The sequence below is a fragment of the Alternaria postmessia genome, assembly GCF_024291825.1.
Source record: "Alternaria postmessia strain BMP 2775 chromosome Unknown scaffold_27, whole genome shotgun sequence".
NCBI lineage: Eukaryota > Fungi > Ascomycota > Dothideomycetes > Pleosporales > Pleosporaceae > Alternaria > Alternaria postmessia.
In genome coordinates, this window is record NW_026260100.1 from 243,959 (window position 1) to 271,520 (window position 27,562).

General features: G+C 51.4%; 14 protein-coding genes across 14 annotated transcripts; 6 read left to right on the forward strand and 8 right to left on the reverse strand.

The window, feature by feature from the left end:
* Positions 1-128: 128 nt before the first annotated feature.
* On the reverse strand, positions 129-1,979 carry J4E82_005286 (uncharacterized protein; the record flags this gene model as incomplete). Its single annotated transcript, XM_051731553.1, has 3 exons — positions 129-449; positions 502-1,871; positions 1,934-1,979. The coding sequence occupies 3 exons, from the start codon at positions 1,977-1,979 to the stop codon at positions 129-131; spliced, it is 1,737 nt and encodes a 578-aa protein (XP_051588743.1).
* A 1,404-nt stretch (positions 1,980-3,383) lies between these two features.
* On the forward strand, positions 3,384-4,275 carry J4E82_005287 (uncharacterized protein; the record flags this gene model as incomplete). Its single annotated transcript, XM_051731554.1, has 2 exons — positions 3,384-3,884; positions 3,937-4,275. 2 exons carry the CDS (start codon positions 3,384-3,386, stop codon positions 4,273-4,275), a joined length of 840 nt encoding a protein of 279 aa, XP_051588744.1.
* A 342-nt stretch (positions 4,276-4,617) lies between these two features.
* On the forward strand, positions 4,618-5,862 carry J4E82_005288 (uncharacterized protein; the record flags this gene model as incomplete). The annotated part of the gene is made up of 1 exon (XM_051731555.1): positions 4,618-5,862. One exon carries the CDS (start codon positions 4,618-4,620, stop codon positions 5,860-5,862), a length of 1,245 nt encoding a protein of 414 aa, XP_051588745.1.
* Positions 5,863-6,266: 404 nt separating this feature from the next.
* Positions 6,267-8,532, reverse strand: J4E82_005289 (uncharacterized protein; the record flags this gene model as incomplete). Its single annotated transcript, XM_051731556.1, has 3 exons — positions 6,267-6,324; positions 6,387-6,465; positions 6,516-8,532. 3 exons carry the CDS (start codon positions 8,530-8,532, stop codon positions 6,267-6,269), a joined length of 2,154 nt encoding a protein of 717 aa, XP_051588746.1.
* Positions 8,533-9,533: 1,001 nt separating this feature from the next.
* J4E82_005290 (uncharacterized protein) lies at positions 9,534-10,032 on the reverse strand (the record flags this gene model as incomplete). Its single annotated transcript, XM_051731557.1, is given in 2 exon segments — positions 9,534-10,005; positions 10,025-10,032. 2 exon segments carry the CDS (start codon positions 10,030-10,032, stop codon positions 9,534-9,536), a joined length of 480 nt encoding a protein of 159 aa, XP_051588747.1.
* An 815-nt stretch (positions 10,033-10,847) lies between these two features.
* Positions 10,848-11,757, reverse strand: J4E82_005291 (uncharacterized protein; the record flags this gene model as incomplete). Its single annotated transcript, XM_051731558.1, has 3 exons — positions 10,848-10,914; positions 10,965-11,362; positions 11,413-11,757. The coding sequence occupies 3 exons, from the start codon at positions 11,755-11,757 to the stop codon at positions 10,848-10,850; spliced, it is 810 nt and encodes a 269-aa protein (XP_051588748.1).
* Positions 11,758-12,449: 692 nt separating this feature from the next.
* Positions 12,450-14,905, reverse strand: J4E82_005292 (uncharacterized protein; the record flags this gene model as incomplete). Its single annotated transcript, XM_051731559.1, has 2 exons — positions 12,450-14,723; positions 14,756-14,905. 2 exons carry the CDS (start codon positions 14,903-14,905, stop codon positions 12,450-12,452), a joined length of 2,424 nt encoding a protein of 807 aa, XP_051588749.1.
* A 680-nt stretch (positions 14,906-15,585) lies between these two features.
* J4E82_005293 (uncharacterized protein) lies at positions 15,586-16,119 on the reverse strand (the record flags this gene model as incomplete). The annotated part of the gene is made up of 1 exon (XM_051731560.1): positions 15,586-16,119. The coding sequence occupies one exon, from the start codon at positions 16,117-16,119 to the stop codon at positions 15,586-15,588; it is 534 nt and encodes a 177-aa protein (XP_051588750.1).
* A 971-nt stretch (positions 16,120-17,090) lies between these two features.
* Positions 17,091-17,381, reverse strand: J4E82_005294 (uncharacterized protein; the record flags this gene model as incomplete). Its single annotated transcript, XM_051731561.1, has 1 exon — positions 17,091-17,381. The coding sequence occupies one exon, from the start codon at positions 17,379-17,381 to the stop codon at positions 17,091-17,093; it is 291 nt and encodes a 96-aa protein (XP_051588751.1).
* Positions 17,382-17,729: 348 nt separating this feature from the next.
* Positions 17,730-18,261, forward strand: J4E82_005295 (uncharacterized protein; the record flags this gene model as incomplete). Its single annotated transcript, XM_051731562.1, has 3 exons — positions 17,730-17,768; positions 17,823-17,946; positions 18,005-18,261. 3 exons carry the CDS (start codon positions 17,730-17,732, stop codon positions 18,259-18,261), a joined length of 420 nt encoding a protein of 139 aa, XP_051588752.1.
* Positions 18,262-20,477: 2,216 nt separating this feature from the next.
* On the forward strand, positions 20,478-21,569 carry J4E82_005296 (uncharacterized protein; the record flags this gene model as incomplete). The annotated part of the gene is made up of 1 exon (XM_051731563.1): positions 20,478-21,569. The coding sequence occupies one exon, from the start codon at positions 20,478-20,480 to the stop codon at positions 21,567-21,569; it is 1,092 nt and encodes a 363-aa protein (XP_051588753.1).
* A 223-nt stretch (positions 21,570-21,792) lies between these two features.
* On the reverse strand, positions 21,793-22,248 carry J4E82_005297 (uncharacterized protein; the record flags this gene model as incomplete). Its single annotated transcript, XM_051731564.1, has 2 exons — positions 21,793-22,102; positions 22,166-22,248. The coding sequence occupies 2 exons, from the start codon at positions 22,246-22,248 to the stop codon at positions 21,793-21,795; spliced, it is 393 nt and encodes a 130-aa protein (XP_051588754.1).
* A 313-nt stretch (positions 22,249-22,561) lies between these two features.
* Positions 22,562-25,616, forward strand: J4E82_005298 (uncharacterized protein; the record flags this gene model as incomplete). The annotated part of the gene is made up of 5 exons (XM_051731565.1): positions 22,562-22,615; positions 22,695-23,064; positions 23,233-24,506; positions 24,556-25,497; positions 25,554-25,616. The coding sequence occupies 5 exons, from the start codon at positions 22,562-22,564 to the stop codon at positions 25,614-25,616; spliced, it is 2,703 nt and encodes a 900-aa protein (XP_051588755.1).
* Positions 25,617-26,304: 688 nt separating this feature from the next.
* Positions 26,305-27,553, forward strand: J4E82_005299 (uncharacterized protein; the record flags this gene model as incomplete). Its single annotated transcript, XM_051731566.1, has 2 exons — positions 26,305-27,339; positions 27,395-27,553. 2 exons carry the CDS (start codon positions 26,305-26,307, stop codon positions 27,551-27,553), a joined length of 1,194 nt encoding a protein of 397 aa, XP_051588756.1.
* Between the last annotated feature and the right edge of the window lie 9 nt (positions 27,554-27,562).

The window sequence follows — 27,562 nt, forward strand, 5'->3', positions numbered from 1 at the left end:
GATTGGCTGACGCCTCAGCCAGATGGATATATTCTAGACCCACCACATGAACGCCGCGCTGATAGTCAAGATCTAGGAGTCTAAATCGTGCAAATATGCTGCAATATATTCCGAGTTTCGCGCACCTCCTACTTCCGTATCAGTCCTGTACGCTCGTTCACGCCCTCACCAATCTCCTCTTCTTCATCTTCCTCTTCCTCTTCGTCGTCGCTGAATCCTTCAGCTTCCAGTCCCTCGCCGCGGATTCCAAAGCTCAAAAGGAATCCAATAAGTGCGATACCAGCGAAGATACCAAAAGGCAAAGCTTCGCCTTTGGGTTTCAACTTAGTAGCAGCCGTGAAAAGCGAGCCTGATAGGAATGGACCAGCCGCACGACCAGCGGCAGAGAGCGTCTGAGCGAGGCCATTGAGCGTACCAAGCACATTGTGATTGGGTGCAGAGTTGGTGATCTGTACAAAGTCAGCATCTGTAGGTCACTACATAACCGACACGATAACTTACCATAAGGAGCGCAGCTGTCAGACCACCGACACCTGCAATCGTCTTGATTACCAACACAACGCCAAGCTCAAACCACAACCAGCCAGCACCCGAGCCGATACCCTTGTAACCCTTGCTCTCTTTATAGCCTACCCATGGCATGAGACCGAAGGCTGCTATGAACAATCCTAAGCTGATTCTGTATGCCATCTTATTGCCGAGCTTGCCTCTGAGCCTGCCAAACACACCTATCTGGAATAGTATTGTTATAGCACCAGCAAATGACAAGGATAGTCCGACGGCTTCAGGCTTCAGGCCTCGTCCAGTAGGTGGCTGCTCTTCCGCAAAGATTGGATATAGAGAGTTGTACGAGATGTTTGCAAGCTGGAATATGAAATATGTTGTGAGGAGCAGGACGGTATCCCGGTTCAGAATCTCTTTCCGCGTGAGTTCGTCGCCGCTGCTGTGTGGGAAGAGCGTAGGTGCAGACTCTCCAGAGGCATCAGAAGCATCGTCTTCATCTACATCATCCTGTGTATCGTCTTGTGAATTGTGGTTTTTGTGGTTGCCCAAGAGGCGTCGTACGTAGGTCGGTCGTGTCGAGCTTGTGAACTGCCACATCCATGAGAACAGATTACCCAATCTCTTTCCGAGAGGCGGTAAGTTCTTCGCTTCTTCCAAACTCTCCTCTAGAAATAGCATGCACACTACCAGATCTATGGCGAGGACGAGGGCCGAGAAGAGGTTCGGAAGAAGGTACGGGTATGGGTTCGACTGGCTCTTGTTGAAGGGGTTTTGGTACAGGACCAAGAGTCCTCCCACGATGGGCCCTGTTATGCCACCGATACCGTAGATTACAGGCAGGTAGGTAAAGGCGCGCGACTGGTTGCTTCGATCCGTAATCTCGCCCAAGCATGTCGACACAACGCCATTGTTTCCGTTGACAAAGCCCATCAAGGCCTGGACGAGTATAGCCTGCCAGAGTTCTCTGCAGAAACCAAAAGCCAGGAAACAACACATAGTCAAGAAAGTGCCCATGATGATGACTGGCTTCCGTCCGATCTTATCGGATAGCCAACCCCAAAAGAAATTTGTTGTGAACTGCGCCAAGGCAAACGAGGATGCGATGAGTCCGACGTATAGCCCTGTCTGTCCATCCTTGACTTCGGGGAACGACTTTGTCATCTCTGGTAGATATGGGCTTATAGAGTTGAGGGCTGTTTGCTCGGCGAGAGCTATGACAGCTAGTACGATCAGCTGCTTGGTCGGCAGGGGCGACTCGTGATGGTTGTGGCTGCCATCTTCGGAACGGTTGCCATCTTGGCCGGACGGGGAGTCAGATGGGGGTCGACCGCGGGATTTGGGGGGAATGGTAGGGAAGGTAGTATAATCTACGTATCGATATACACAGTTAGCATATCTCCAGTGCACCTCGCATACCGAAGCTACATACGGAGCGTTGACCGGCGCGCATCGAGGGCTGGCCGACTGGAAGGCATTGTCGCCGAATGTGCTACCTCTGTGAGGCCGAGTTGTCACAGCAGGCTTTCGCGTGCATCGATGCGCAGGTGATGGGATTCTTGGATGCAGGAGGCTGAAGGATGCGCTTTGCTGTGAAGATTTCAGGCTGGGATCACGCGCGGCTCAAGCTACGTACGTCATTATCGCAGGAACCCGCTTCGCTTGGCGCGGCATCTCGATGCTGTCTCACCATCGCGCACTCGACTAACAACTGCCTCATTCACGTACTCGAAAGACGTCCACTGCTCAACCCTCCCTGAGCATGTGTGGTCCCTGAACGTTGCGCTGTTTGCGACCATCCAACGACCTACCCCATGGCTGTACAGACACAGAGGTCATGGTCTTTTTCCATCTCGATGAACATCAAACTATGTTCGCATAATGCGAACAGGCTAGACAAAGCTTGGAAAACGCGAGCGCGACACGGATACATCGCATTGCCGACTATCTAGGCCCCAGTGGAGGCTGGTCAAGCCTGACGCGAAGGGCCGAAGGCAGTCAAAGCTCGACTGTCAAAAGAAAGCATCAGCGCAACAACCACTGACGGCTTCTGGTGCAGACCTATATCATCCATATCTAAAATAAGAATGCATGCTACAGTACGATAGCCGCTCCATAATCTGTTCACGCGCAAAACGACAGAACACAAGACATGACTACCCGGATCAGCAACCTGGGCTTACTGCAATATACCTTAAGCATGCTTCCCCACAATTTTATTTAATTGCCCCAAGGATTACCCCCTCGACCTCAATCTATTACGCCCCGTCCCGTCGCCAATGCTACAGGGGAACACCAAAAACTGTCTGAGGACACAGGAGTTATCGGTAGAGGCAAGCTCTCTCGGGATCATCATCAGTCGCTTAACCCCGGTGAATTTAAGCACTTAAAGTTTCCAGAAGTCGCTCAAACCTTCTCATACGCCAGACCTGCGCTGATGTCTTGTTCGTTGTCGACACCAGACATGCAGGATTTCGGACAACCGACTGATCCACCCGTGCCTCCATCGCTTCAGCTTCCGTTTGTTTTGAGTCACTTGACGGGTCTCCTGCGTCTCTGTCACTGCTATGCAAGGCTAATGAGCACATTAGGACCAATACAATCAAACGACTTAGATTACCGTGATGCCAAAATGCTGACTCTGGATTCCGTTGCGGAGATTTCAGGCATACAGTGTTCACCACTATATAAAGTCGATAAGATCCTACACAGGAAGGGCACACAGTCAGTAGGTCCGCACGGAGACGTAGATACACAGTGACCTTTGTTTGAAGGCCCCTTGCGTCAGCTTCTAATTCGACTACCACTCAACAACTAGTTATTTTGAATTTCTCCCATCCTATCTTCTCTCTTTCACACTCTGAGTGTATATCGTTTCAAGCATGCGATACTCTATCCTGCTTCCAGCTCTGGCGGCCTTCGGCTCGACTTTTGCGAGACCGAAACAACCGGAATTCACCAATACCACCACCTTACCTACCCACTTCGGACTGGTCGTATTCCCGCACTATCAAGCTCTCGACATATTTGGTCCTATGGACCTCCTCAACACACTCTTTATGTACTACCAAAACTCCACTATCGTGCCGAAATTCTCAGTTCTCAGCAAAACTATGGATCCCGTCACGTCGGCCATGATGACTGGAGGCTTTGGTCAGGAGATTATGCCTACCACAACATTCTCGGATTACCTGGCGAGCCGCGAACAAAGTGCAGACAACCACATGGCCGTTGTGAAGAGCAAGCGTCAGAGCCATGATGGTATGCATTTGCCTCCTGCGACAGACAAGGGTGACATAGATGTTCTCATCGTCCCTGGCGGTGGTGGCACCCGCAGGAATATGACTGAAGAGATCAATTTCGTCAAGCAAACTTATCCAAAGGTATCTACTATTTCCGTCCCCTTTCCATTCTCTCCAACTAACAATGCTACAGCTCAAATATATAGTCTCCGTCTGCACCGGCGCAACAATCCTATCCCGCGCGGGTATACTCGACGGCCGCAGAGCAACAACAAACAAGGCGGCCTGGGAATGGGCTGTAAAACAGGGTCCCAACGTAACTTGGGTTCCCACTGCACGTTGGGTCGAAGACGGCAACATTATCTCGACCAGCGGTGTGTCGGCAGGCATTGATGGAATGTATGCGTTTGTCAGTAAGGTTTATGGCGAAGAAGTAGCTCATTTCCTGAGCTTGGGCTTGGAGTATAACCGTGAGACGGATGCGCATCATGATCCTTTTGGTAAGATCTGGGATGTTCCGGGTGCTAATTAGATGGGCTTATCTATTGAAAGCATGGAGTCGTGGTGAAATGGGGTTTAGTGACGTGTGGATAAACCTAACGAGGTAATTCAGTCACATTGCATCTACATCTGCGTCATCCGCAAACACTGCTTACTCTCAGCTTACTCTGCAATCCCACTACGGTGATGGAGCGTAGTCTGGATAATCACGTGAGAAAATGAGGCTAGCGCTCAATGGTACAGGGGGCACCCAGCACGGGGAGACAAAGACACCTAACACGACCAATCACAGCATTGAGCATTACTTTCTCACCCACTACGAATTCCCTTCCCTTTCTACTCTGCCTCCCATGAAATCGATGCTCAGCTCTCAATGTCCTCGTCGAAGACTGCAGAGCGCTCATACCTGCCTTCCCTCGGCGTAACGAACCATAATAGCGCCTTTCTACCGTTGAATCCTGATCTGAGAGAGATACGATGCATCATCTTGCTGCCCGGATCTGGAAATGACCCTATAGCCTGCGAACTGGTATATACCAGCATAAATGAGAAGAATAGTACTCGCATACCATACGTTGCGCTATCTTACTGTTGGGGAGATATGGAAGATACCATTGAGATCATATTATATGGCCCATCGACAACTTCATCCGATGCACATGACGAACCAACCAGCGCGCCATTTCGAATCACGCGCAATCTCTATGCTGCGTTGATGGCCCTGCGAGATGACACCAAACAGTATCTATGGATTGACGCTTTGTGTATCAATCAACAAGATCCGAGGGAAAAGACGCACCAAGTTCAGTTAATGGGAAAGATCTACTCGTTGGCTGAATCAGTGTTGGTGTGGCTAGGACCGGCCGATAAATACAGTCGATTTCTTTTAAGACTATGGACGGCACACCTACATCCTCTGATAAACAGTCTCGATGGCGAAAGAGCAGACAACCTTTACGAGGATCTTTTTCAGAGCCCCCACTCGCTATGGGATGATGTAGCACAAGACAAAGAACTCATCCAATTCGCGCTCGATTTCAACGATGAAATAGAGGATGAGGCCTCGCCTGACCGGTACAAAAAGGCACTATGGATCAGCCACAACAATCTTTTGAGTAGACCATGGTACAGCCGGATATGGATTGTACAAGAGGTTTTCTTGGCTCCGAGGAGTGAGGAAGGTGGACGCAAGGTCCAATTCAGGGTCGGCGACAGTACAATTCATTGGCAAGATACAATGCATACTAAGATGATCTTGCCGGGTTACGGTCTTCTCTCCGTTGGCAAAGCATGTCGCTCGTGGTACGCACTTATCGACATGGACGAGAGGTTTTCGGCCCTGGACATCGACTTTCTACTCACATTTACGTCTCATTTTTGCGCCTCAGATCCTCGGGATAAACTCTTTGCTTTACTCCAGCTAGCCTCGGATACCAGAGAAAGCATGGACGACCCTTTGATCATGCCTGATTACACGAAGTCTCTGGCAGATGTCGTTGATGACCTGGTGCGTTGGAAACCAAGTTTGAGTAAAGCCCGTTCTTTACTTCATGTTGAAGGAAAACGAAACAACAATTCTCGTGACCGGTCGCCCCCGTCAATAGAAAACAATGAATAACACACATGTCTTCCTTGTGCTATCAAAACATTTCTGATCGTTCCTGAACCAGAGACTGGAAGATGTGGTGTAGGGTCTTAACGCCAAGAACATGGCAGTGTAGTGCCCATGAGTTCATACATCATGATAGAAAACACGTCTTTTCTTTGTGTGTCCCTTGCCATAGCGTTTAGCTGATAAGATGTTGGCTTTTGTCAAAGTCAAAGCTGTAGCTACAGTGCCTCAGATGGCAGGAAACGCGAGATGTTAGTGTGCCCATAGTCTCGCAGAGACAAACTTACACCAGTGGCAAATACAAATCGTAGACTTTACCTTGCGGTGAAGGTACCGATACGTGCGGTACCCTCATATAGGAAGAAGAAAAATATGTCAACGACAAGATCAGACCAATTAGTATCTCAATGTCAGTAAGTCGCACATCTAAGGGGTAGCATACCATCATCACTGCCGGTCGAGGACGTTCTATTTGAAAGATTCGCATTAATGACAAAGTTTCTAATGTACAGCTTCAGGAGCTTACTGACCTTTCATGTCCGCGACACACCTTGGGGAACCTTGCATTAGCTGCCGATAGCCGTTCGCGATGTCGGCGACGAATACACCCTTGAGGAATTGAGCACCCGGACTCTACTGCAGACGAACACCAGCAGTACCCTTCTTCTTGGCCTGGTCATCGAAAGCATTGCCCAATCCACCACCTCCACTCCGGCTAGCCTCAAGCGAACTTTCAGCCATCCTCTTGTTTTCAGCAGCAATTTTATCAAGTTGCTTCTTCGTCTTCGTGTTTCCACTGCCTTTGCCGTGGAACTGGTGACTGAGCTGCTTGAACGCTTCTTTCTGGTTCATATGTCGGCCGTGTTCATCGACATATTTGAGCTCGATATTGGGTGTGTACTCCTTGTTAAAGAGCTCAGCAAGACGACGGCTCTCAACCATGTCGGCGCTTGTGTTGTTCTTGCGTGCCCACTCTTCACGTTCGCGGGGGGTCATGTTGTTCCAGCGGGCGGAGCCTCGTTCGCGTTCACGAGCAATCTTACGTTGGCGTTCTGCATCGGCTTCGGCCTTGAGCTTATCGGCAAGGAACTTCTGGCGGTCACGGTACATGGCGTTCTTGTCTCCGGCGTCGGTCTGTGTGACCAGGCCTCGTTGCTTGAGCAGGGCAAGTGTGGCACCCAGGCCTTGATCGACAGTTTTCTCAGCCTCAAGACCTGTCTCAGTAATCTCAGTGGACCGAGCGCGAGAAACGCTGCGGTTGCGGGCCTCTTCTGCTTCGGCTGCTTCGGCGTATGATTGTCCCATGTCAATATCGCCGTCCTCATCAGCAACTGGAACATCGCCCATAGACTTAGTGCCCTCCGAAATGTGGCTTGACTTCCTACGCTTCCGGCGGGCCTCCTCTTCGTCGGCGTCCCCAGCAGCACCTAGATTTTGTACGAACTCGGTCGTTTCGTCGATGACAAGGGCACCATCGCCGTCTTCAGTAGACTCCATAACGTCTGGCTGAGGGGTAGATGCTTCCTCGCGCATTTGCCGTGCAAGGTCTTCCGGTCGCATCTTCTTGCGCTTCTTGAGGGCTTTCTGCCGCTGTGCTGCGAGATTTGCTTGAAGGTCATCGTCATCCACAAAAGACTCATCAAAGACCTTCTTTTTCTTCTGCTGTGGTGCTGAGACTTCACCGCCATCAAGATCCATGTCGTCGCCAGCTGCAGGTTCTTCCGTGGCCATAGCTGCTAGTTCGTCTTCGTCTTCGACGCGTTCTCTCTTGGACTTCTTGCTCTTCTTCTTCTTAGGCTTCTTCATCTTGACTTCTGAAATATCCATGTAGTCGTTGGTAGGCGCATCTTCTTTGAGTATGTCTAGACTGATAGCAACCTTCTTTGGCTTTGAGGCACCCGCAACCTCTGCTTGTACATCTTCAACAGTTCGGCCCTTGCCGTCCAGCGTGAAAGCCTTGCCCTTCTTGCCCTCGATCTCCTCGTCGTATTGTGCCAGTATCGATTTTTGACCTGATTCATCCATGTCGTTGGGATCGTATGCGCGCTTCCGCTTTTTCGAATCGAGTCGCTCTTGTAGTCGCTCCTTTTCTCTCAGCGAAACCGCCTCTAGCTCGTCATCTTCTTCTCCATCGACTGCGGTGTCTTTGAGGACAAGAATCTGGTCCTCATCGTCAAACTGATCGACCTCGTGTCCGACTTTGACACCCGCAAGGTCTTTATCGGTATACTGCATGGCCTCGAGTGCCTGGCGCTCGCGCTCTTCAAGCTCCTTACGCATCTGTTCTTCCTTGGCGATCTTCTTCTGGCGCTTCTTGCTGCTCTTCAACCATGCCAAGTCGTCGTCGACATCAGCTTCATCTGCCAGCCCCTTGCCCTCGAGCTTCGCAAAGCGCGCCGCCTTTTCGCGCTCCTTCTTGATGGCGGCGGCGCGCTCCTCGCGTCTTATCTTAGCCAGTCTCTCCTCTTCTAGCTTTTTCCAATTATCCGAAGCGGCAGCCTCACGCGTCTCGATAGTGCTCGCAGGCTCTTCGTCCGAGTCGTCGCCATTTTGCGCTGCCTTGAAATCGAGACCTGATGACGATGCGGGCGCTGCGGGGGTACTTCCACCGGGAAGAGCGGAGAGACCCATAGACAGACGAATCTTGTTCGCCTCATCGATGGATAGATCCGCCATGATTGATGCGGTTGTGGTGTCGATGTCGCAACGTGAAGACGATGTGAGTTCGAATAAGAGCTGGTGGCGCCGGTAGTCCCTGGGTTTCAGTGCGCCTTTGAGCAGCCCAAAGAAGCAGTCGTCGCGAAGAGTGAAAGCACGTCTAGCCTTTCCCAAAAGGTGAAGTTCAGTGTTCGGTGCCTACTCGTGCACGACCTGCGGGCAACATCGCACCTCCGTCCATCTTTCCGCCAAGCCACTAGGTCACTAGCGTGCCGACAATCAGCCGAGAGACATAAAAAAAGTTCGTCGCCCTCACCCATCTCTCTCACCACAACGACCTGTGTCAGCGTCTCCCGTCCACGTCCTTCGGGGGGTGTGATGGTTGAGACTCTGACAGTTCGTCCACCATGGAACTCTTTTTCTTATGTAGAGCGTTTCGGACGACAGGTGGCGGAGAACAACTTTGGCAGCTTCCGGCAGCCTGAGCTCACCCTTCACGGGGTTTGAGCTCGGTGTATGGTTGTCTGTCAGGCAGACTGATTCCGTTTCCCTTTTGCTAGGCCGTCGGCCATTGATGCTTGGGACTAACCCAGTCGGCTACATGCCTTTTCGTGCAAACGATAGTTTTTGCAACTGCGCGGCTTCACTGCGCTGGTAGATGCATGCCCTTTGATGCTTGACCACCTCGCACACGAGCCGCTGTGAAAGCGCGACGAACGCGTTCACGCGTTTACAAGTAGCTGCATCGTTCGCGAAGTCATGTGCATGCACTTAGTCTGCAAGAGAGTGTTAGACGCAAATGCGGGTCTGACTGTTATCGCGAATTGAAAACTATTGGTTCGAGCTGTAAACGAGCACAGAGACTTGATCGCTAGACGTAGTCTCGTGTTGATGTCGTATGCATGTCATTCAATGTACATATGTTACAGAATCTCAGCTTCGAAGCCGCTGCATGATAGTCCAAGTGCTAGTGAAAGTCCATATAGTCTTTCCACATGTTTCTCATACCCGGACCACGCTTAGTTTGTAGCCGGTACCTCTCCCCTCGCCAACTTGAGCAGCTCAGCCTCTCTCCGCTCCTTCAATAACCTCTCCCTAACCTGCACTCTGTCCGCCTCAGACCGCTCCTTGAACTCTTCGATTTCTTTCATCTCAGCCAGCTCTTGTTCAGTTGGCTCGAGCTGCTGCGCGCCCGTCTTCTGTACTAGTGCCTCCAAGATCTCGCTTTCTGACTGATCTCTGATGTCAATTGTATATGTGGGCTTCGAGGTATCAGGCACGAGAGTATTGCGTGGGTTCGGTGTGCCGGACGGTGGTGAGGAGTCTGACTGCTGGGCTGTGGGCGAATTTGTGGAGCCAGTCGCGGGTTGGGTTTTGCTTGTGTAAACGTGAAGGAGTGAGGGGCCGTCGGGATCGTTGTGTCGTGCTATTTCGATCGGGATAGATGGGTTACGGTATTTCATCCGGGGCAGCATATTGCGCCAGAATTTCCTGTTCGTAGTGAGCACACTCTATCATCGGGTACTATCGCCAGCCTGCCAAAATGGTCTCCACCATAAACACGACTTTTCTCTCTTCCTTCGCGGCCGGTATAGAAGAAAAATATAAGCGTACCTTGCCCCTCTATGTCCACCGTAGAGCTTTGTGTTGAACTCCATACTGATCTTCGACACCTCTTTTGGCAGTATGAGTGCGCCTGGCCCACATCGTATCCATAATAACTGTTGTCGGTACAGTCAGCGTCGTGTGTTCTTCACGAACTTGAGAGCAGATCCGGTGCGATCGCCTTCTCCAGCGAAACTTTCGGAGGTGCCTGTGGGTGGCCGGTTGCACGTACCTTCTGTAATAGTTGTTAGCTATGCGCGGAAAGCAGGCAATGCTTTCGGAAACCAACTACTTGCCTCGTGTAGTTTGCGCATGCGCTTCAGTATGTGCACCATGATTGCTATGATGTGATGTGGAATTGGGGTTGCGGAGTTCAAGAGATTCTTAGCGCATGGCCCGGTAGCGCGGTCACATCTTGGCAGCTGCTGGCCGACCATGAGGTCTTTCGACTCTTCACTCTGGAAACAGTCAAGATGGAATATGATATGACTGAACGCATTGCATTGATTGAACGCCATCAAAGGTATCTGAGCTACATTATTCTGTCTTACACACATGTAAATCTCCAATCTCACTCTCTGGAGACGTCTACATTCCACTCCAGGACAAACCCAATTACAGGATTGTATATATCGCATCGCTCTGGTGTGAGCGATACAGAATCGTGGACGACACTCCCCTTCTTCCTCCCAAATGTTCTAGTCAGCACGAGGCCGGAGTATGCTAATCTACCGAGCGGGTTGTGCGTTCGCGGCGCGTGCCTCCGCGGGAGTTGGTCCCGCCATACGCTTGCTCCTACAATATGATTAGTATGTAGATTCTGTCTATGGAGTGGTTTGGCTTACATGAAAGACCTGCTGAGGAAAGAGATGATGATCATAGGCATCCATGAGGGCATCTTGGAGAATCCCCAGGTAACGTATCCGTACGGAATGGCAAGGTTGTACTGCTGGAGCGCACCGTTGAAGGGGTGGAAGGGACCCTCGTAAGGGGTGACCTTCTCAATGTCATTGTCGACGATCAGCTTCTTGAAGGTCTCGGTGGTGGTGCTTGTGCGGTTCAAAGGCTGGTAGCGAACGGTAGGAACGGGCGCAGACTGGTCGGCCATGGGCTTGGGAACCTGGAAGTAGTAGAGCGCTGGTGCGCCGACGGACCATGCGTTGCAGAGAATGGGCTCGGCTTCGCAGTCAAGGTACGCGAACTTGGGCGCATTGGTCTTTGCGGCCATGATGGGGAGAGAAGCCTAAGTCGGTGTCAGTGTATGCCATCCACATGTTCGCCTGCTACACGTACGTTCCATGCCTTGGTTGCGTTTCCACACAGACCGAAGCAGGTGGTGTTGCCACCAGTGGTGAAGATAAGCCAATCCTGGGTGGTAGGAGGGCTGGCAGTAGGATCAACCGTCAGGACCTCCTTCCAGTTCTCTAGGGTGATCGGGTACTGGATTGCTGCGGCGGTATTGGATGCTGCCTTGCTTGTTGCTGTGTCAACGGGCGCCGATGGCATGGAGGGGATGGATGCGGAGACGGCAGCAGTCGCCTTGTTGAAGAAGCCCTTCACCTTGTCGAGGAGAGGAACCTGCTCCTCAGCGACAGCAAGCGCTGGGAGAGCGAGAAGAATGCCTGATGAGAAGCGCATTGTGGTTGTGTGTGGGAAAGGTGTGGTGTTGAACTGCGAAAGCTGCGGGCGGTATGCTTGCGCTCTTCTGCCTGATGATGCCACAGGGTCCAATTGGGGCGACGTTGAAGTAATGTGGGGGATGCAGCTCAACGTCAGAGGCAACCACTAACAATCGTGAATGAGTGGCAGAAGTGTAAACTGAACCCTCGGCGAAGAATGCAAGGAAGCTCCCAAGTCGAGACAGCTAATAATACGAGGAATAGGGATGAAGACTAACAACCGGGTGTCCTTTGCACGAGCTTGGCGGTCCAGAGCTCTGCCGCGAAATTGGGAAGCCTGGACCAACCGTTCGTAAACACCATTCACTCTGGCAGGCCCGATGCACACGCGTTCACTTCTCTGCCAACCAACGCGTTGTAAAGTAGACGCGCGCGAGCCTAGGTGCACTTGCACAGATGCACGACATGTCTCGCGTTCGAAGAGGAAAATTCAACTTTGTACAGACATTGCCTGTGCTATTGATATCAGCACCGGGGCATTTCATCTTGTTTCATCTCATTTCACTTTCATCATCGTCAATCCTTAGTCAGATCATCAAAGCTCCAACCTGGCTGCGCGATATGTGCCGCCAAAATAAAGATAAGATCCTCGTCGCTTTCCGATTTGGAAAGCCGCTGAACAGGTGCATCTACTACCGCGTTAGTACGAGCCTACCACACGTAAGGATACATCAACGTACTCTCGTCTCGCAGTTTCCCAGAAACGTTGGCAATCATCGACGTTCTAGAGCCTGCAGTTAGTGAACTATCCTCAGAACCTCTCCGAGGTCCCCTTGTAGAAATGTCAGTACCTGAGCCCGATCTCCTCGCCTGCAGAGCTTTCGCCAAGTCGTTTTGGAACGCTCTGTTGGGTACTGGTTGTATATCGTCTTCATCGTCCATAGAGATGCGAGTGCTCCATGCACTGTTTCCTCGAGATGGCGATTGGTTGTTCGCTTCCCTAGCTTGAGCTCGCTCACGTTCCTCTACATCATGACTGTATGCCGTCTCTTCATACACTACCCTGCCGGCTGTCGGGTTGTTATTACGATGTCTTTTTTCTGAATCCGCTACTTTGCGCAACTCGAACCTACCCCCGTTAATTTCACCGAACAGAGCAGCCATCCCAGTGTTGTTAGGTGGTCGCACTGCAGGTAGTGGAGAGGCTGGATGAGGAGGAGGAGGAGAAGGAGGAGGAGGAGGAGGTGGTGGTGGTGGAGTGGGAGGTACCGATTGCTGAGGAGTCGGCATCTGGATACTCTGCAAGAATGCGGACGTGGATCTAGGGGAAGGCGATGCAGCTCGCAGTGTATGGGACATGATTGGTGACGACGAAACTGAGGGGTCCTCTGACCCGACTGCAGAAGGAAGCGTATCCGAATATGGGGGTATAACAGGTGATGGAGGTGTGTCTGGGTATGGCACTTCATTGTAATTTTCTGGTTGATCATCCTCTTCATATTCTGTCTCGACGCCCTCTTCGTAACTTCCTGGCATCGGCGAACGTGGAGCTTGATCGTAATAGCTCGCTGCTGACCCAATCTCGGATTTATCATCTACACCTCGACCTGCCGACTCTCGTTGTGATGAAACCTCATGCTCAAGCGTTTCCTTACGGATAGTTAGAGGCCGTTGGGGAAGTGGATGTTGCCAATGAGATGGTTCTGGAACAGGTGGAGCTGGACGGTTCGTAGGGGGATGTGATGACTCGCGGACAACAGGATGCGGCTGACGACGTGGAGCTCTAGCAGATGTGGGAGGCTGGGGACGTATCTCCGGAACTGGTGGTAGAGTAGAAATGTTGCGCTTGGGGCTATTAGTTTCTGGGATTTGTAGTTCAACAGTCTTTGGTCTTGCGCTTTGGTTACGGTAAGATTGTTTTGGATTTGGCTCTGAATTTGGCTTTGGCTTTGGCTTTGTCTCACCGAAGGCTGTCGTCTGGTCACTGCGGTACTGTGGTTGCCGTGGTACCGTGATCTTCGGTTGAATCTGATGACTCTGGAGAGGTTTGACTGGTAAACTTCGAATCTTTTTCTGGTCAGCGTCTTTTTCTCCCCTCCTATCATCATCCATCCTTCTTTTGTGTTCCTCTTCTTCGCGCCGATGATGCTCCCACGTCTCTGTCTCAGCAGCCCTAGATTTCCCTTCATCGCCCCTGGGTTTCTCAGGATATCTCTCAACCCACCTGACTCTTTCTGGCTCACTTTTTCGTATTTTCTCCCTTTCTATTTTATGCCTACTCGTTTGCCTATCACTGCTGACTTTTGTGACTCTCTTTTTCTTCCTCATCTCGTCTAGCGCTTTCTCGAGCTTACCTTTACTTCGATAACCAGCCTCATGCTCGGCTTTGATGTGCCTATAAGTGTTCATGAAATGGTTTCCAAAAGTATCTTTGCTTTTACGTTCAGGTAAGCTTCCGAATGGTGTACCGTCTGGTCCTCTTTGTCGCCGTGTTGGAGAGTAGGACGCACCAATGCGGCCTGAACGAATATCTGACCGTTTGTTGTGTTCGATATCACCCCGATGAGAGCTTGAGCGCTCTCTGGACTTTCGGTGGTGAGGTCTGCGGGGTGTGTGCGACCTCTTCCGGTCTGACTGCGATGTATCTCTGCGACCACGAGAATGAGATCGCACCGTGGAAAGCCCTTTTGGTGGCCTTTGCGCTGAGGAATATGGTGGTGGAACTCTACTTCCAGATGCTAGGCCATTCTTTCGCTCTGCTTTCAAGTCTCGCCATGAAGTTTGGTAGCCACTCGCAACACTGCCCCGGCGTTCTCCACCTCTAGGCGACAGTGTATCTGGCTTTCGATGCCCATGACGCAACGTTTCTGCTAGTCCTGCACCGCCAGTCGTCTGATACTCTAGACTGTCATTTGGCAAGTTCTCGACAACGGGATCGAGAACACCATTGTCCTCATATCGTCGACGGGATCTTGGGCGTCGGTCCTGAGACCTGGATCTTTCGTAGTGCTTCCCACGCTCTTCATTTCGGCGTCTGTGTCGTGATCTTGAATGTCGATCATCTCGTGGACTACGATGGTGTCTCCCACGCTCTTCATGTCTTGATTTAGAGCGATGACGACGATGTCGGCGCTCACCACTCGATTCATGGCTACCTCCATGCCCATATTTCCTACTTTCTCCCATGTGCCTGTCCTTCCTGTGTCTTTTGTGATTTTCTCTCCCCCTTTCCTTTTTTTCTTCCGCAGCCTTTTCCTCTTTGTAGCCCCGATACAATTTTATTCCTTCCACCACGGCCTCAACAGCAAGTTTTAATCCAGGCTTCTCGTGGCGTTCAGGGATCAGATCTTGTGCTTTTCCTTGAGCTTGCTTGCGGTATCCTTCGTCCACTGGCATCGGAATTGCTCAAGATGCGTGTGCGAAGACATGGTGGTTGGGTTGTAAATTGGATTATGTATAGAAGAGATGTGAAGCGGGAGTTTGTGAATGTAGAAGCCACGAGGCGATGAAGTAGCAAGCGGACGGCTCTGCTGAGTTGATGGAGTGGAAGATAGTCGAAGGGGGTATTGGGTGCGCAAACACACTGGATATGTGAAGGTTATGAGTCGAACATGCAACGAGCGAACAGCTTCTTAATCGCAGATTCCGTGATTGAGTCTATATACCCGTTCGGCATATACAATGTCTATATCACTCTACATTGCTGTTGCAGTAGGAAAAGGGAGTCGCATCGTGGGAGGCATTGCGAACTACAGTGATAGATTGCATTAGAATTATGACCGGACAGAAATGAGCAACTGTGAGATGGTTTGCTGATATGGTGTCCTTGTGATGTCGTTGTGTGTCCTCAAGAAGCGCTTCCCAGACCCTTCGTCTTGATTTCTTCAAGAAGCGCTTTCATCGCTTCATCTCCATCTGCAGCCCTCTTCTCAAAAGCCTTCAAATTATTCTCAAGCCACTTGTCGTCTTGCCCTGCAGAAGGTAGGAGGAACCCTTGCTCTGCGGCAGCAACGATACCCTCTGAGATACCACAAAGATGCAGCGCTGTAGGGTCATCCAATCGCCCAGGCACATTTCCATCAACGTTATCGTTAGCGGAGTTCGGCCTAACCACCTTGTTCCATATTTCAGTGAGGTCTAGCACAAGCGTATTCATCTTGTCTCTGTATTCTGGTCCGCGTGTTCGCAGCATCCCAGTGATAGAGTTTGTTTCTTGCAATTTGCCGGCGATGTAGTGAGGTCGCGAAGGGTGGAAATGAACATTCACGAAGATAGAGGGCGCATTGAATGTCTGGCAGTGCAGCTTTGTGATGGCGATGGCGATGGCGTCCTTCTGCGATGTTTGGAGCTCACAGTGGTGTTGAATTATGTATTGCGGCATCGTTCAAGTATGGATTAACGAGCTGAAAAGTATATGATAGGTTTAGATTTGGAGGATAGATTCGAGAGAAAGCTAAATGTCGTTACCAAGACGTACTCGTGATGGGTCGACATGATGTGTTGGTCTGTACTTATACCACTTCAGCCTACCGGTATTCCCGTTTCCCCGCTTTCGCACGAGTAACCATCTCCTCATGTTGTCGCTCAGTACAAGCGTTCCTCTTTCCCAGATCCACGTATTGTGTGACACTTAGCGGCTCATAGACTTTGAACGCTTGCATTATGAGGTCATTTTCGGTGCAGATCGACAGCCTTTCATCCGTATGTTGCTAGCGATCAGTAAACAGGTCATGGCGTGCCTAGGCATATAGAATATAGCCGTTTTGTATCATCATCCACAACACAACAGAGGGACGGACCATGCTCCAGGTACCATACCTTGAGTAGGCACGTACAAATCAGAGAGACTAGTAGGGTATCTCGATGTCATACTGTATACTAGATGTGGACCAATAAAACTAAACATAAGATTGTGGTGCTATCACAAGACTCACGAGAACCAACACTACTCTACTTGTCTTTTGCCACGTTAATACTGGTTTGCTAGTGGCGCTCACAGTTTGCTGTGGATATAATGGCTTAGTTCACAAGCTTCTCGCTTGTATCAGAATGAAATGCTTTGGGGGCACTACGCGGAACATAAATTCCTTGGACAAATCTCAATTGTATCTTCAGCTCTTCACCCATACTGTATGGGAAGAATCCCTCAGCAGTCGCGTTCTTGAAGAAGAATTCCTTCGCCGAGTCGAGCCTCTGGTCCTTAGGAAAGCGTAGCGCAACGGCATGTCTAAATTCTCTCGCCAGATGGCCCGCCATCTCCTTCTATTACTCTCCACCAACATTATTCTTGCCCAAAATTCAATCGTATTACCATCTCCTATGTCACACGTGTTCGTTTCTCGTACGCAGCCACTACTCCTTCTTCTTCGCTTCTCCCTTCTTCACCCGAACGCCGCTACCCCTGAAGTCATTCGCGTCTAGTGCTTCGCTCTTGCCCAGGCCCAGATCTTCAGCTTCCTTCTCTAGCTGTTGTTTCTGCTTCTTGGCAGCGGCGTTGAGTAGGTATGGCCGTATGAGGAGGTATGCGCCGACGATAGCGATAATGCGGACCCAACGCTGAGCGGTCATCTCTTCGAAGGACTTGATGGAGTTGTTGACCAGGCGGTCCTTCCACTCGCCCACGTTGTCGAGTATGTAGTCCATCTTGAGTATGCGATGCGGGTGATTGCGATCGTAGAGTGCTTGTGGTGATGCGATTATGAGCTTGTGGGAACTGTGGTCGGAGAGGCTTCTAACGTCTATGTCGAGTATTGTGTGTGTGTAGGTGTGTTTGTGTGTGTTTGCGCGTGGAAGGCGATGCCGGTGAAGAAAGTAATTGCGCGCAACAATAATAAATCACTCAAAGCGTGGACCGTCGCGTGGCAGAACCTGGGCGGTGACTTCCTTCCCGTTCATCACCGAGGCCCCGCTATCGGCCCGCCCTGGACGCGTCTGGTCGCGTCACTTCTCCAGTTGACGCCTACACGCGACTGATTGCACTTATTGAGCGACATGGCGTCAGATGATGGTGCCAAAGCAGAGCGCGAAGAGGTCAGAAGCCCATGTGCCAGGCTGTCAATAAGCATGTGCTGACAACACCCACAGCGACTCAAGTCAGCCCTGTGGTACTCCATCGGCCAGTTTGTTGACGAGAAGTCGTTGGAGAACGATCTCAATGCAACGCCACAGTTCATCGGTGCCCTAACTGAGCTTGTATACACTCAAATCGGTAAGATCGATCCGCCTCTTGACATGTCATTTAGCCCGAAAATGCTAACGTTACCCAGCAAACACAGCCCGCGATCTCGAGGTCTTCTCCAAGCACGCCGGTCGCAACACAATTAACCCTGACGACGTGTTGCTCCTCGGAAGACGTAATGAGCAATTACAAGGCCTGCTAGAGAGGGAGCTCGAGGACATCAGAGCAGCTGAGGGCAGGCGGGCTGACGGTCAGCCAGCAGCTCGCGCACAGCCAGCAGCACCCACAGCAGGGAAGAAGCGAGGAAGGCCTGCGGGAACTGGAAAAGGCAAGGCGAAAGCTTGAGAATGCTGCAAGATTGAGCCTGGGGCTTATATGAACTATTGATGCATTGGGAGTTTTGGAGTTGTGGTATGATACCCTCAAGCAAGCCTAGACACGGCGCACTTTGCACACATCTTACATACGCGGATAACAGTGAACGTCTGGAGAGCCTATAAATCATGCAATTCTCATATCCTTTGAGTATGCCTGTAGTTGTTGAGCCTGCCCTCAGTGCGGTCAGCAAGGCACTGCGACCAGACCCTGCATGCGAGGAAAGCGCCGGACCCAATCGTCCGTCAACAAGGCCGCGCTTCACAAACCCGTCAGATTCCCAAGCTACTTCTCACCACCACTGCATTCATCAAAATGCTCTACCTAGCAGTAGAAACAACGCGCAAGCTAACAAAAGCGATGAAACATCTGCATATCACTCCTTTAGGTTGATACAACTAGCTCTTCGTTCGTGGCTGCCACGCTGCTCCACTATGTGCATTCCCTTTATCTTTCTCATCTGCATAAAGGAAATGCTGATACCCTCAAATTCCACGTCAATTCTTTGTAACAAGCATCGAGAGGCTGATCCTTTTTCTCACCATCTTTACACATTATCGAGTCATCTGCCTTTGCCATGGATGCTCAGAGGCGAGCACCGTCAGTAGACATGTCGTCAATTCCGCTGAAGGACATGCTTTCACCGGCTCCGTCGTATAGCTCTACATTCCTTTCGCATGTCATTCCTTTCACTCCTCAACACGACACTCTTGCTGGGAAATCACAATGCGGCACATCAAACAACCCCTACTACCAACCCACCACGCCTGAGTCGCCATCCTCGATCCGTCACTCAAGCACCAGACCATCGTCAAAGAATGCGGAAGAAGCCCGTGTCAAGCCCGATTACCAGGACACAAACCATCCCCACTTTGCACGATCTGCTAGACCAGGCTTCCCAACCACACTTCCCGCACGAAGTCGAATGCCTCGGAAATGCATTCTTGTGCCGTGTGTACTATTTGCTGTCTTCTTTCTCGTAACGATATGGTTCACCTCAATCTTGCTTGGCGCCTGGTTCTTATCCATCGTTCACACCACATCGCCGGCTCCTACAGTGCAGGAGATTTATCTCTACATCGACGGAGAAGCCCCTCAGGGAAGCCTCTCTATATCCACAAACACCGTTGCCTTACCCACGAGTAATGTTACCCTTACTACAAAATCTCCGATCCCAACGGAACCGATAGGCCAAACACTGCCTGACATGAGCAAGGGCATGGACAGACTTTCTACGTCAAGCGAAAGACGCACTGTGCCAGCGCCTACGGGTTTTGCAACCATTACGAGAAGAGGACCATGAGGAAGACTTTTACGCCCATTGAAGCCGCCCCACTTCAGGCGCTGAGACAGCGCGTCATGGAGTGCAGCCTCATAAAAGGCAGCAGACTATAGGTTTATTTTGCAATATCAGCCGTTCGCATGGTTCATACGCCTTTTCTAGCATATGCCATTCGACGCCGTTCTCAAATTATCGTCTGCCACATCCAGGTCGCCTTGTCCAATTTTTCCGGATACTGAGAAGCCTTCTAAGTACATCTGCGAGGCTCGGAAGAAACAACACCGAATTTTTGAAGTTCGTAGTGACTCGCTGCAGGATCGTGCTCCCAGCGAACCGCTCCCAGAGACGTTTTGAAACATGCGGGTGCACATACGAAACGGCATAGCTAACCCAAAGCAGCCACTTTGGAAACGCTCGCTTCCTGATTTCTCCACCAACATGTCCACCCAATCTCGGATGGCACCTGTCGCATAAACAAGCATCGCGGACCATACCTAAGAAGAGCAAACTAGTCCTTCATCTAGATTTATTGCTGGCGTGTCGCTCCTTGGCATCTGTAAAGACGATGTCGTACCGTTCCCAGCGACTGGGATAGCGTGAACGGCTGTCAAGGAGGATTCCAGTCGGTTCGTCCTGATCTCCGGAAACCATTAATCTTGTTCCAGGCGCGTAAGTCAAGCAAAAGATCGGCATGGGATGAGTTTATAAGGTGCCGTTGTCCTTGCTATGCACACTTCATCATTCCAACGGGCCAGTCCTTTCTTTGAACACATTCGTTCCGGTTTTTACTACCACCTTCACTCTTTACCTTACATTCATTTTTCGTGATCAGGCATCACCAGCATATATTTGCAAATCAAGTCATTGTACATATCACACCGACAAAACACTTTCAAACTTCAAGATGTTCACCAAGGCCATTTTCACCAGCGCTCTCCTTTCCGCCGTCTCGGCTCACCAGAACATGCACCAGCTCTGGGTCAACGATGTTACTCCTGGTTACCAGGTCGGCATCCGGATGCCACCTTCCAACAGCCCCGTCACCGACGTAACCAGCGACGACATTGTCTGCAACGTCAATGGTGCCAAGGTCCCCTCCGGTGTTGAGACCGTTGCTGCCAACGAGGGTGACACCATCAAGGTTCAGTGGGACCAGTCCGGCCACCCAGGTCCCATCACCCACATGCTTTACGGACCCGTTGACGATGCTTCCCAGGCCACTGGTATCGGTGCCGGATGGTTCAAGATTGACGAGCTTGACAACGTTGACGGAAAGTGGGCGAACGAGATCATGGGCGCCAACAACATGACCCGCGAGTTTGCTCTCCCTACCGGTCTTGCCAGCGGCGAGTACCTGCTCCGTTCAGAGATGTTGGCCCTTCACGGCGCTCAGACTGTCGGTGGTGCGCAGTTCTACATTGCCTGTGCGCAGCTCAAGATTACTGGTACCGGTAAGGAGGGTGCTTGCGGACCTACCATTGAGCTTCCCGGTGCCTACAAGGCTGAGGACGACAACATCTACATCCCCAACGTCTACAACGGCTTCGACGCGACCACCTACAAGGCTCCTGGTGGCCCTGTCGCTTCATGCGGTGGTGCCGGTGCTGCTAAGCCATCTTCCCCTGCTGCCAACTCGACCGTCGCAGCTCCTACCTCTGCTGCCGCTGCGCCCACCTCTACCCTCGCCGCTGTCTCCTCTGTCGCTGCTGTTGCCGAGACCAGCTCCGCCGCTCTCCCTACCCTCGCCCCCGCCCGCCCCTCGATGAACGCTACCATCCCCAGCGCTTCTCCTGTTGCCCCTACCACCTTCGCCACTCTCCTCCGCCCTTCATCTGGCATCGCCGCCCCTACCGGTGCTGTTCCCTCCGGAACTGCTGGCGTTGCTAAGCTCTACTATCAGTGTGGTGGTGCTGGATACACCGGCCCTACCACCTGCGAGGGCACTGCCAAGTGCGTCGTACAAAACGACTTCTACTCTCAGTGCCTCAACAACTAGAGGGAGCTCTTGAAAGGGGATGACTGGAGGATAATGGCGGAGAGATTTGGAAGACTATGATTGGGGATACCTTCTTGATGTTCATGTATATACCTTGACTTTGCAATTCTAGTCCATATTACTTTTGTTCAAACAAGCTCCCCTGCGTTACAAGTCGCATTACTGCATCTGCTTTTTCCCGCCCGTTCATGCTGACGCTGGAAGAAGATGACGCAACCGACCCTCAGCCGTTGCCCAGAAGGAAGGGGCTTGTCTGACTGTTGGCTGAATAGGAAGGAACAAAGAAGTCGCGCATCCCTTGCTTCTTGTACAATGACGGTAGGCCTGACGGCTCCTGAAGACCACTTCCCAAACCAAGTCTTTGTTGTTTTTGAAGTCGAAGACGATCGCCTCGGATACCGAAAGTAGTGCCGAATGGTGATGGGGTGTGATAGGCGATGTAAGCCTGGATTCGCAGCGCGGGCGGAAGACCAGCAAGTGGCGGGCTTAGTGCGTGTTTCAGATTAACCTTATGTTTTGCAGGCCATGGTGGGCTGTTTGTGCAACCATGGCGGGCAAGTGAACAGCTGGCCTGGAATTTGTGGCTGCATACGCACGACCAGCATGCAGACGTCATGCGCAGTATCAGCATCCGCGATGCTACGGACTTCAGCGTCAATGCCGACCAATTGCTGGTCATGGGTGGGGGTCCAAAGTAGGACGTGTCGTTGTGGGCTCCTCAGTGGCTTCCCCGATGTTCAAGGCCGCAGCCAGGGTCGTGCTCCACTTCTCTAATTCACCAACCCACGTCGCTGTCCCGCTCCTAATTCCCCATCACCACCAACAACCACCGCTGCGCCCCCGGCTGCTTCCCTGACACCCGCACGATACTACTTTTTAATCTCTATTTTGTACACCTGCCCAGACTAAAACCCGCGTCGCGTCGACTGCTCCTGCCTTTCAAGATACCGTCCCGCGACCCTCAGTAGCCTACACCGCCAACCTTTGCAAACATGGCGGACAAACCAGAAAGACCCACGAGCTCAGGCAGTTCTGGCTCTGATAGTGTAAGCCATACCCATGTTCCGTGGGAAATGCAGGCAGCCATTGCGGTGCAAGTTTGCTAATATGTATGCGGCGGTGTAGGACAGTTTCGAAGAAGCAGCTGAGATTACCCCTCGCCCAGACTCACAGTCCGAACGATCACAGTCACGGTCACGGTCCCTCCTACAACGAGAATCTTCGACTTCAACAGTGCAAGCAGCCAAACCAGCGGAGCCTGCTCCTGCAGTGCCAAAAGTACCCAAAGAGGAGAGCGACGACGACGATGATGACGACGATGACGATGACGAGGAGGAAGAAGACGATGAAGAGGAAAGCGACGAGTCGGACAATGAACCTGAGCCAAAGGCTGTCGAGAAGCCTAGCGAAGACACACCGGCAGCCAAGTCACCACTCCTTACCGGGCACAGAGTGTCAGTCACATCGGACATGGACGACGTGTCTTTAGACAGCGGTGAGTACACCTACTGGGCTTGGAAGGAGAACTATGTGATGTGCGCGTGTAGGCTGGTTCATGCTTCCAGAGCAGGAGCCATCTGCACCCATTCACTGGCCCCACCTACATACGCGTCTGCATGCGTGAATGCATGTTGATCGCAAAACTGAAGCTGACGCTTAACAGAGGGCTCAAAAGCTGCCGGCATACTCCCCAAGCTACCACCACGAGATTCTCGAGATTCTACAAATTCCGCGAGCGGACTACAAGGCCTCTCTGGCAGAATGTCGCCCGTCAAATTCCCTCCGCCGCCCGCCCCACCTGCTGTACAAGAGAAACCCGCGCCAGCGCCAGCACCAACAACGACTAGAAAACTCACAGGTCCTTTTGCTTGGCTGTCAAGAAACAGCTCTAGCAAGAAACCTGAGTCTCCACCGGCGGCTACGACAACTGCGGAGCGACGGAATACTGGGGCGTCTATTGCAACTATCGGCAGTAATCCAGAGCTCACCTTGAGCAGGATCGAAGATGAGGGCGATATGGGCTCTAAAAACAGAACAAGTCAGGGCAGCCTGCGAGACCGTTTCAAGATTCTGCGAATGAGGGAAGAAGCGGGCATAACACTCAGCGATGAGACAGGTATAGATGGTAGTCCAACGGTGGCGCTAGCATCGCCAGGTATCGGGCTCGGCATTGCTAGCCCTCCGCCCACATCTGGAGAAGAGCCAGGAAGTCCTCCAGCTCTTGTGAAACAGCCTACGATCAACCCGAAGTTGGCTCCAGGAACAGCATCTGGATTCGCCGCTGGTCCGGCGGGAGACATTGCCGAGCCTGTAGATTGGGACCTTTGGCAGTCAGTGGTCAACGAAGGCCCAGCAGCAATTGCACGCACCAGTTCCGAAGAACTGAACCGCGCCATCGCAAGTGGCATCCCTCAAGTCATTCGTGGTGTCATCTGGCAAGTGTTGGCGCAAAGTAAAAGCGAAGAACTGGAAAGCATGTACAGGGAACTCGTAGCTCGTGGAACAGACAAGGAGTACATGAGCGTCAGCGCCAGCGCCAGAACGAGCACCCTCAGCATGGGAAACACTACTGGCAACGGAAAGGAATCAGTCGCTTCGTCTTCGTCTTCAGTGCACTCCGACTACTCGAGCCCGGCCACAACAGCTGCTAGTACCACCGCGCCATTGGGCTCGCCATCTCTCACATCGGAAAACGAAGATCCAATCAAGGCACAAGCAAGGCTTGCGGCGGAAAAGAAACAGAACGCCGCCACAATATCGAAACTGGAGAAGGTCATCAAGCGCGATCTGGGAGCGCGCACGAGCTACTCCAAGTACGTCATGGCAGCTGGGCTACAAGACGGTCTTTTCGGTATCTGCAAAGCATACGCTTTGTACGACGATGCTGTCGGTTACGCCCAAGGCATGAACTTCATCGCTATGCCTCTGCTCTTCAACGTAAGTTTCCATCTTCCTGATATTCACCGTCTGTAACTAACTTTGGCAGATGCCCGAGGAAGAGGCGTTTAGTCTCTTTGTGACACTGATGAACAAGTATGGCCTTCGCGACCTTTTCGTAGCTGACATGGCTGGACTTCACCTGCATCTGTACCAGTTTGAACGCCTATTGGAAGAGTTTGAACCCGCTCTCTACTGCCACCTCCGCCGGAGAGAGGTCAAGCCACAACTCTACGCCACTCAATGGTTCCTTACATTGTTCGCATATCGGTTCCCGCTACAACTCGTCTTGCGTATTTATGATCTCATACTCAGCGAGGGTCTTGAATCTGCGATCCTGAAGTTCGGTATTGTGCTCATGCAAAAGAACGCTGAAACATTGCTGGGTATGAAGGACATGTCGACACTGACAACATTCCTCAAGGAGCGATTGTTTGACGTGTACATCGACAAAGCTCCATCGGCTAATTCCATCCTTGAGAATGGCTTCTTTGGCTCGACTGCTGGCATCGACAAGGAGATCTATCGTGCTGATACTCTTGTGAAAGACGCCGTTTCTGTCAAGATCACGCCAGAAATGCTCAAGCAGTACACTGCAGAGTGGAAAGAACAGCAGCGCATAGAAAAGGATCGCGAGACCGAGCTCCACGGACTGAAAGATAAAGTCACACATCTGGAACAGAAGGTCCGATCACTGGAGCATCGCGCTGAGCAGTCGGATATGGAGCACGTTCAGGTCGCTTCTGAACTCATTAAAACCAAGGTCGAAAATGAGAATCTCGCCGACGAGAACGAGACGTTGAAGACAAAGGTCGAAGAGCTTCAGAAGATCGTCGACACCCAACCCGCAGAGGTCGAAGCAAGACTGAAGAACGAAATGGAGACTGTCATGCAAAAGAACATCGTTGTTCACAACGAGAACCGCAATCTGGAAGACTCGATGGCCGAGATGGAGAAAGAATTGGTTGATGTCAAGATGCAATGGGCTACAGTAAGTTCCAGTCTCCCGGTTGGTCTTATGTTGAGCACGGCTAACCAACCCTTCAGATTAACGAAGAGCACGAAGCACTCAAGCAAAAATGGAACAACATCTCACAGATGATGAAGTAAGCCCAATAGTGGGCTCATACTGCATCCAAGGCGTCGGGTTGACTTGCATATAGCACGCAGGCGCCGCCTCCCGTTGGGGATCAGATTTATTCTGTCGCGTCGATCGCCCTTTAATTCGCTTCTAATGTCTATATATACATCTGCTTTGCATAGGAATATCCTGCGCAGGGTTTTGTTGTGCATCTTGCTTCGGCATCGACAGTTTCGCGTCACTATCTATACCAGTGGCTTGCCAGGACGGACAAAGACACCTTCGGCTGGATACGACCAGAGTTTGAATAGCTTGCATGGCATGGGAGCAAGGTGTTTGGAATGGTGGTGATTGAATCGCATACGTCTATCTCTATAGACTCATGAAAAGGAGTTTCTCGCTGTGTTGTGTTGGCCTGTAGCATCTTATGATGGGAATCGAGTTGGTTAGACCATCAATAAAAGAGTACGATGTGACGCAGTAGGTATTCTTACGTGGTGAGGTCATTGTCATCAGTAATGAACTCTTCGCCTTCTATCACTCTCTAATCTGCTGTCTTTCCCTTTTGCTGCGCAAGATGTCCCTCTATGCCCGATCGGGTAGCTGCAGTGAAGCACTAGCACTCGCTTATCTTATCGTGAACCCTGCAGAAAAAGTTACGCAACCCCACAGTCGTTTCTGCGACACATGTCAACAACAACTCAATCACATTTCAAGATGACTGAACAAGCAACAGAAGAAGATATCCTCCTCGCCAAGCGCATCATTTCGGCGGCGGAGCGTCACGATGTGCCAGCGTTGAACATCCTGCTCAAGGACGGATCGGCAAACGTGCAAGACCCCACAGCAACAGTATCAACATCACCACTTCACGCAGCAATTGCAGCTTGTGGCAAGGCTGAGGATGGGAAAGAAGCCAGTGATGCCGCGGTTCAAACGGTAGAAACACTTCTTCAAAATGGCGCCATCTGGAACGATCTCAACAAAGAGGACGAGACACCAGGATGCATCGCTCTCCGCTTAGGCCAAAAGAAGATCTACGAGATGATGGTTGAAGCCGGTGTACGTGCTGAAATCCTCTTCGCTCGACTAGAAGCGCTCGGCATGGGCGACAATGATGTAGAAGAAGAAGCCGATGAGGAAGAAGACACAGAGCAACCTGCCGCCAAGAAGCAAAAGGTCTCGGAAGAAGACGCCAAAGCCATCGAACAGGTTGTCGAGGAAAAGGTTCTTGACGATGTCTCTCTTGACAACAAGGCCTACCTTAGAAGTCAACTCCGCTACAAACCCGGCATTCTCCTTGACGAATCCGACAACGCTGTCATGATGGACTGGGAAACGCAAATTATGCAACGCCATGCCGAGACTCTGATCCCTAAGAAGGGTCTCCGTACTATGAACGTAGGCCACGGAATGGGTATCGTGGATACTGCTATTCTTACGCACGATCCTGCAGAGCACCACATCATCGAGGCGCATCCACAGGTACACCAGCGTCTCCGTGAGCAAGGCTGGTACGACAAGCCCAATGTCAAGATTCACGAGGGCCGGTGGCAAGATATCTTGCCTAAGCTGGTAGAGCAGGGCGTCGTGCTAGATGCAATCTATTACGACACCTTTGCTGAGGATTACAAGGCACTCAAGGAGTTCTTCGCCGAATATGTGGTTGCGCTGCTGGCCAAGGATGGCAAGTTTGGTTGGTACAATGGACTAGGTGCTGATCGCCAGATTTGCTATGACGTTTACACAAAGGTATGTCGCTTCGCAGTTGGATATTCGATGGGAACTGGTTCTAACGTTAGGACAGGTTGCTGAGATGGACCTCTACGAGGCGGGTTTCGATACCGAATGGGAGGAGATCAACGTACCATCTGGTCTGCATGGAAGTGATCAGTGGGAAGGAACCAGGAGGCCATACTGGACAATCGACATTTATAGGTTGCCTGTGAACACTTTCGTCAAGTGACGGCGACGT